The sequence below is a fragment of the Vanessa cardui genome, chromosome 22 (assembly GCF_905220365.1).
Source record: "Vanessa cardui chromosome 22, ilVanCard2.1, whole genome shotgun sequence".
Taxonomy (NCBI): Eukaryota; Metazoa; Arthropoda; class Insecta; order Lepidoptera; family Nymphalidae; genus Vanessa; species Vanessa cardui.
Window position 1 is genome coordinate 9808273 of NC_061144.1, and position 9065 is coordinate 9817337.

At 35.3% G+C, this 9065-nt stretch overlaps 1 protein-coding gene across 1 annotated transcript; it reads right to left on the minus strand.

The window, feature by feature from the left end:
* Positions 1 to 4058: 4058 nt before the first annotated feature.
* On the minus strand, positions 4059 to 6491 carry LOC124539384 (la-related protein 6). The gene has a single exon (XM_047116772.1). The coding sequence runs from the start codon at positions 6399 to 6401 to the stop codon at positions 5187 to 5189; it is 1215 nt and encodes a 404-aa protein (XP_046972728.1). The 5' UTR covers positions 6402 to 6491; the 3' UTR covers positions 4059 to 5186.
* Positions 6492 to 9065: the final 2574 nt, after the last annotated feature.

The window sequence follows — 9065 nt, forward strand, 5'->3', positions numbered from 1 at the left end:
GAAAATTAAAATAGGAACGAATATTTATTCTGTCAATAATCGATAATTAGTTCTAGTGTCGTCGGTTAATTGGCAAATGCATCGTTCAATTTTAGTCGAACAATATTTATTGCTCGAGATGGCCCAGTGGTTAGAACGCGTGCATCTTAACCGATGATTGCGGGTTCAAACCCAGGCAAGCAACGCTGATTCATGTGCTTATTTGTGTTTATAATCCATCTCGTGCTCAGCAGTGAAGGAAAATATCGTGAGGAAACCTGCCTGTGACAAATTTCATAGAAATTCTGCCACATGTGTATTCCACCAACCCGCATTGGAACAGCGTGGTGGAATATGTTCCAAAACCTTCTCCTCAAAGGGAGAGGAGGCCTTTAGCCCAGCTGTGGGAATTTATAGGCTGTTGTTGTTGATTTATTGCACAGCTGAAGGTTTTGTTATCAAATGTCAAATGACTGTAGTGTGAACTCCATAGAAAAGGCGTATAATAGTGCGTGGCGAATCTTCATTTGACGAAATGTCTGTTTCGACAGGTCTAATCGTTTTCGATCTAGGAGTTGACCGACTAAAGTTGATTTGTGTACCTGTTCCTAAAAAAATAGTCTTAAATTATATTAATTATGTAATCATTGTAGATATTTTTTTATACTTATTAAATTTATATCTTTACTAATTGCTTATTGCATCTCTTATAATGTAAAACACAACATACCTTCTCTTCATGTCAAAGGTACTTAGTTTAACTTATGTTGTGTAGTGAATAAAACAAAAGAACTAAATACTTTTTTGTTATTAAAAATATAATAAATGTAAAAGTCTCATAAAGTCATTTTTAGCATATTTTGTAATAATAAACAAACAAATATTCACAATCTGGTAGATTATGAATAAAATGCAATAATTAAGGTTATTGATTTTGCGATATTTACCATGTTTTTTATTTTTGTTTGGTGGAGCTCGATATTTCGATTATCTACGAATGTCTTGTTCACAAGACATTCATTCAAAAATAAAAAATGGTAAATATCAAAAAGATGCAATAATAATATAAACTTTACAACTCTCATTATAAGATTTCTAATACCAGTATTGCTGGTTTTTGATCCCAGTCATCAAATATTCTACGGCCAAACAGCAATACTTACTATTCTTGTCTTCCAGGGTGTCTTAGCCAGTGTAACAAACATTGGCTTCCAAAGTTGGTCAAACGTTGGCGATGTATCGAATGGTTAATGTTTCAAACAGCGCTAATGTTTATATCGATAGTGACATCTGTTGGCCCATTTGCCCAAACGATATAAAAAAATCATGCCTTTATAATTAAATACTAGTTATTTCAATTGATTCTTATCAGCCTTATAATTAAATATTTGTAAACAACAATAAACAAATTTGTTTACGTGACAGCGATGTATGTGTGTTTTTTGTCCAATCAAAAGATTCGATTCGAAGAAAAGAATCTTTTTTTTTCAATAACTACCAATCCTGTTGTTAGGTTTACTATCCTTTTCTGTGCCCCTGACAACGTATATACAATAATATAATGATTGGTTGAGCAGTCAAGACGTTATCTAATGAAGTATTATTCGATATTGGCCCTGAGACTCGTTTAATCATTTTCAGGTTTCGCATAAGACTATCCACGCACACTTATTATATTTATCTTGTAGACATTGTTATGGTTTGTATATTTAACTTCTTATATTTATTTATGTACTATATTTCGAACGCGGTTTCGGTGGCGTTAATATGGAAAAGAATGCTTTATACCAAATTTCATCAATGTGTATACAGTGATTTAGCTTTAATATACAAATAGACTTACTTTCGCGTTTATAATATTAGCATAGATAGAAATGTAAATAGTTCTTAGAAGCACAAGGATATGTTAAATAAAAAGTCGAATTATACGTATATCAAAAAAACAAACGCACGGCTCAATAGGAATATTTACTTCGAATATAACCTATGTAATGACAGGCAGACGATATATCAAAAAAATCTACTTTTTATATTTTTATTGCTAAACAATATCTTATCCGAACTGAAATCTATACAAACGGCAATACTCAGTTGTTGTGTTCCGATTTGAAGGACGAGTGAGTCAGTGTACAGATAAAACGGATAAATCATCTTACTTCCAAAGGTCGGTGGCTTATTGTTGTTGTAAAGACGACCTCCATGGACGAGTGGTGTGTACACCGGTTTTCATGGGTATGCCACTATGAGGTCCCGGGTTCGATTCCTGGCCGAGTCGATGTAGATTACCATTAGTTTTCTATGTTGTCTTGCGTCTGGTTGTACCGTCGTTACTTCTGATTTCCATAACACAAGTGCTATATGTGATCAGAGTATTGTATGTGATGTTGTCTCATATTTAAAAAAAAAAATAAAAAAAACAAAAAAAAGTATGGTTAATATTCTTAAGGCGCCAATATCTATGTTATGTGACCACTTACCATCAGGTAGCCCATTTACACGAGAACCTACCAATTTTATATAAAAAAAGGTTTATTGAATAAAACCTGTTTATTATATCTTCTCGGGACCGATTCGGTCATGACCTTGTCCATCCATTGCGCATACGCATACCTACTATAATGCGCTAGTGAGTTTGCAACACAGGTGCATCCTTACTCTTAGCGTTCGATTTTATCAGTTCACTATTAAAGTACGGTAGATAGGCAGAAGTGACTTAACGCGCTTTTCGAAGCAACGATATGACGTCATCAATTTACTCCTTCGTATTAAAAATAATTCCTTGACGTGGGGCTCGAACCCAAGGAAATACCACTAAGGGTTAATAAGGATCTTAGAATATTTAATCAGGTTTTGTTTTGTATGTATACAACAACAACCACAACAACCTGTAAATTCCCACTGCTGGGCTAAAGGCCTCCTCTCCCTTTGAAGAGAAGGTTTGGAACATATTTCACCACGCTGTTCCAATGCGGGTTGGTGGAATACACATGTGGCAGAATTTATATGAAATTTGTCACATGCAGGTTTCCTCACGATGTTATCCTTCACCGCTGAGCACGAGATGAATTATAAAGACAAATTAAGCATATGAATCAGCATCATCGGTTAAGATGCACGCGTTCTTACCACTGGGCCATCTCGACTCTTTGTATGTATGTTAAGTACATATGGTAAGTATAAGTATATGATAAAAGGTGTATATGTGAGAAAAATTATCTCTTAAGAGTTAATAAAAAAATGTACTTAAAATTGTTATTACCACAGATTAGCTTAATACTTAAAAGCCGATGTCAAGGTTGATTCCTGCGTGTGTAATTCGGAAAGACGACATCGCGCGAAATAATAAAAGCAAGAATTTGTTTACGATAAAAAAAATTAACATTACATACCAAAAAACTTAATCATTAACGGTTAAAATCTTTCCGTAAACAAGGTAATTAGCAATAATTCCTTATTTATGAGAGGAATAATTAAAATTTGTTTTTTTTTTTTTTTTTGTTGCCAATTCTACATTATACTTGCCTACAAATTATTTGAAATCGATCACAAAGTATCGATTAATAAATAAAAATCACATTTTTTGCATCGATTTACAAGGTTGGGTTTTTGTTCATTATTAAAAAGGTAATTACAAAAGATAACATTAAAAATAGTTTGTTTTAAGCTTAGGCTGAGTTTTTTTTAAGGTATAGGTTGGCGGACGAGCATTTGGGCCACCTGATGGTAAGTGGTCACCATCACCCATAGACAATGACACTGTAAGAAATATTAACTATTCCTTACATCGTCAATGTGCCACCAACCTTGGGACCTGAGATGTTATGTTCCTTGTGCCTGTAGTTACACTGGCTGACTCACCCTTCAAACCGGACCACAACAATACTGATTACTGTTATTTGGCGGTAGAATAATGAGTATTAATTATAAAAGACGATAATTCTCGCCTTAAAAGACTTTTTAACCTGTGAAGCAACAGTTATCTGTCACAGCGTGAGAATCAATCCGTCAAGGTGAACTGGGGTCGAAAAAGAACCTACTTTCCACCACGAAGGTCGTACGAAATTAAAAGAAAAACAACGTTCTCTCAAAAACTTATATTTAAAAAAAAATCATTAATGTTACAAGGCGAGGAGGATCGCAAACGAGTTACACACCTGGAAACATTATTGTGCTGTTATTAAAAAAAACGAATCTCCTCTTAAATAAATGAAATAAATATAAAATGTAAAACAAGCTCAGTAACGTAACAAGTCGCTGTGAGATAAAACAATCGATTTGACCAATATAATGATCACACAGTTCCGAATGCATACGAGCTTTCAAGATAGCTTACTATGACCAAGTAAGAAATAAGCCAGAAGTAATTAATTTTATTTGTATCACTAAAGTCGAACGAGATTTGAATGTTTGCCATTAAACAAATCGCTCTAAATAAATGACATACCTCTCACTTTTACGCAATTATACAATAAAAATCACAACAACTTACAATCTAATATTAAAAAATCTTAAATAAAACATATGACATGGCGCGACTGACTTAATTTATCTTACTAATTAGTTTATACTAATAAAAGTTTAAAAGGACGGTTGGTTCCGTCGCGCATTGTGGCATTCCATTTGCACGAATCCTACGGTCGAGCGCGAGCAAATTGCATAGATAACTGTTTATCTCAGATGTTATGTAAATATGGAATGGGCATCTATATAACTCGCAATCCATTTACGCAACTCGCTCCACGCTCTGTCGTCTCCGATCTCCTCCATCTTTACATTCCAGATGTCGAGTCTACAATCGTTACGATGTCGATTTTGTTTATTGAGTTTTGTGCTCACAACTCTGACATACTCGGATGAAAACTCGCCCACAGCGCGCGCCCTACCCGCAATAAATACGCGGTACAATAAATAGTCACTAATTACTAATAAATTACGAATAAAAACTTTTACAAATTAACATCTAACCTACCTAAATGAGCTTCGATCACAATCGTCGACTAGTCAATAGTCGACTTTAAAACTAGGTAACTTTATTACCAGTTATGCATTCCATCATACCAACTCTCTACAAGCATTCTTTTATAATAAACTTAGAATCTAACACGCGAACACGAAACGCTTCCTCGTAGATTAAAAACCAAGTGGCCAGAACGTGAAAGGTGGTTACCCAACGTGATTAGAAAGGTGTCACGGTTGGCGGGCGCTTTCTAGCGAGAATACAACGCGAGGTCCGAGATTCTGCGTTGGCGAGCGGCAGCGTGGAAGCCTCGTGTGCCGTCCGGAACGACGGGCGTGCGGGGCTCGAATCGCGGGGTGCAGGACAGCCTCCTTCCGCCACATTCCGTGCCAGTCAGCGAGCAGCCAGACAGCCGCCGCGCCAACCAGCCTTCAGCGCTACTGGCACTTCCTGTACTCGCTTGAGACGCTCGTCTCGACCCACAGAAGAAGGAAACTCCGGAATCGGAACTATGACTGCACGTTGAGGGCCTACGAGGCACCCATGTTTGAATTTCAGGCGAGCGCGGTGCAAAGAATCCACTCGAGTTTCTTCTGTAAAATGGTGCAGTGTATCTGTAATCGTACTCAGCCTCCGAACCGCTGCAACACGATGAATATTCGCATTCGTGACGACGGGGTGTCGGGCGACGAACAGGCGTTTTCCTTTTCGGTTCCCTAGGGACGCCGTTTAATTCGTATACTCGCATTCCCTCTTCATCGGAACTTTGAAGACGTAGAGCACTTCTTGCAGCTTCCGACTCAGTAAATTCTACCAAAGCACACACACAGTTCACCAAACTAGGATTTTTATTCAAAAATTGACGGACATCAGCTGGAACTGGATTACCAGGCCTGAGCACCCTAACTAGTGCGATTTCACCACAACTTGCAAATAACCTTGATACATTTTCGACTGATGGTCGATCAATGGGCATTCTGACTGCCACGACAGTCCTGGAAGGCGTAGTTTCATCGTAAGCCGGGAGCGGTTCGATCCGGCGTAGTTTCGTTCCAGGTTCATTAATCTCCAACTTAGTCGATCTCTTTAGTGCCTCAGCCACCACTCGCCAATCCTTCGTCAGGTGCTTGACGCGTTTGAAGCTGGAGATAAGCTTGAGAGAGACGTACCCTTCCTTGTTGCGACGCACATGTTTAAGGAGGAAGGCATCCTTAGTGATGTTGGCGTCCGAGAAATAGAATTCCACTTGAGATACAATACGGTTAGATAGCTCCTCATCTGGTGGAGCGTATGGGGGTTCTTGAGTGTCGGGAGCAACTTCGCAGCCAGAATCTTTCCCTCCACCGGACCCGGTTTCGGAAGCCGTATCGGATAGGTCGGCATGGTCGTCGGTGGACGGGCGTCGGTCGGTGGCGATACCCTCATCGGGCTCGGGCATGACCTGGCTGGGAGGGGTCCCCTCCATGTTTGTAGCGCGTGGGATTACCACTTTAGCATAACAGGAGCGTGCGACTCGCTCAGTAGCGCGGTTCAACTGCGGGCGCGCGGCGCGCAGTCGACTGTTTTATAATATCGGGGGGATGTGCGGTAAAAGGCGTTCGGAAACGGCGAGCGAGATGACATTGCAGACTACGAGACGCTTTACGTTAATTACTTAACATGTGTCGGCCGATTAAGAGCATGTTGTTCAGACCACAAAAGACTATTCTGCGGTCGGCCGCGGTCGCACGCACCGTACTATTTTTACATTGTAGATATGAATAATTGATAATGCACGCGATGTTACGTTGAATCTATGTTAGCACGATAATAAAACGCGTTCAGAGTAACAAATAACACTAATTGTTTAGTGGAACAGAGAATATTTGTATAATGATCGAATTTCCGATTATTTTGCTTAACAAGTGCATATCATAAAATAGATTTTTAATTTGAGTAATTATTACTTAACAATAAGTAATTTAAATTAATATTCTTAATATTATTTCTTAAAAGTCTAAGATTGCATCAGTTACAATTAAACAATCGAAAGAAGTACTTACAAATAAACTAAATAAACTCTCTTATCATAAAATTAGTTCGTGTTGAAAGTAAAATAAAACTATTTGAATAAATAAAACAGTATAATCTAAGCGAGTCCGTTATTTGCATAAAACAATATGTAGGTCGAAGATTTTTTTTATCAGACGAATATCTTAAGACAATAGCAGTTTAACTGGTTGAGTGGTAACCTCTATCACGCCCTAACACATCAACAAAACGTATATCAGCTACTTAAGTACACATATAATTGATTTATAACGTAACATTATAATGCTGGCCGTTTAAAGCTGATTTAAAAAATATACATGAATACAAACGTCAATGTCAAAAAAATTATGGTATTAAATTAAATAATAAATTTTATTTTTCACGTTATTTTTGTATTTCTTTACTGTTATAAGAATGGTTGGTTAAATAAGACATATTTTCTAAATTTAAATAAAAAAAATAATGCATTAAACAACGTTTTGTATTCGTTCGATATTCAAAAAAGAAAATTATATTTTTAATCTGTATAAAACATACCTGAAACTTCTAAAAGAATTTCAATATTAATAAAAAAATAAATTCAAGGTAATGCAAACAAACCGTTATTATTCAAAAAGAAAGATTAGTACAATTTTTCTTATTATTCGTTTGCATGTTTTGAAACATAATTTTTCTCTGTTACTAATGATTGATTGTGCCAAGTGTTTTAATTATTAACGGTAAAAAATACTTTTTGCTTACATTAGACAACAATTAAAACGGGTACATTTCTTGCAGATTTATCTAGATTTTTTTCTAATTATACTAATTTAATGCTAACTTAATATCGAATTGAATTGACGTAATATTGTTTTATAAGCAACCATCGTAATTTTTTCGTGCCACAGATTAATATTTAAATTTTCTTGTCAGAAGAATATATTTAAATATAAACTATTTCGTTCATCTCCAAATAAATACTATTGAGGAGGTTTTCATTCGTAATTTTTCATATTTACTAGACTTCAGGCGAACTTATCTTAATTATATCTACATTGGTGAAGGAAATTAATTAACAGATTTTACTCCATAACTTCGCGAGGAAGCCTACATGTGTATAAATTCATAGTACTTAAAAATTTCACAATTTCTAGTAAAAATACATCATAGTATGCAAATAGAATGCGTTACAAATACAAGTTAAAAGAGTTGTGGAAGTTATAAGTCTTCACACAGGAATGCTATCGTAATTCTTAGACTGTAATGTCTGGCAATCGGAAAAAGGGTTAATATAGTATTAACATAATATTTCATGCATATTGAAAAAGGCCGTATATAATTAAATACACTTTTAATAAGATTCGAGATTTTATTATATTTTTTTTATCACATTATAGTAAAATAGAAAAAAGTATATATATACGTCAAACATAATTAAGATCTTCGCATAATTTATATTAAAAAAGTTAACCTCAAATTTTAATTGTAATCTTATTACATTTTCAAACCGAGCAGCCATTTTCGTTTTCGATGAATAATGCACTTTCAAAATACTTTCTTTATTACATTAATACATTTCAAATTTAACAAAATTATATATTATATAACGGACCGGTTTAACACTTAGTCAAACGGATTGAATCACGTCGGTTTAAAAACGGAAACTAAACAGCTGAAAAGTGTTGTAACTGTTAAATATTCGTGTTTAAAATCCGTTGAAAATGGTTCAATACGAATGAAATCGAAAAGTTAAGGTCAAAATGTTGATTCCTTAAATTTAAATCATTTTTCGTACTTAAGACTTTCCTTGAATCATAATTTTATAATACTAGCGATCCGCCCCGTCTTTGTACAGCTGTAAATTAATAATACAAAAGATAATACGATATTATTAATTATTAAATTGTTTTTTCACTCAATAATAATATAGCTTCCGGCCATAGAAAGAAATATATTGACCAGTTCTCTATAAAAAGCGTTGTTAGAATTTTAACGACATTTGCCAATACATTATTAAAACATTGATTTAAGATAAACAGAGACAAGAACCAATCGCTTCGACATTTTGAAATTCGAACGCTGAAGTCCTGAAGAATCTTTGCTAATATCTATTATAAAG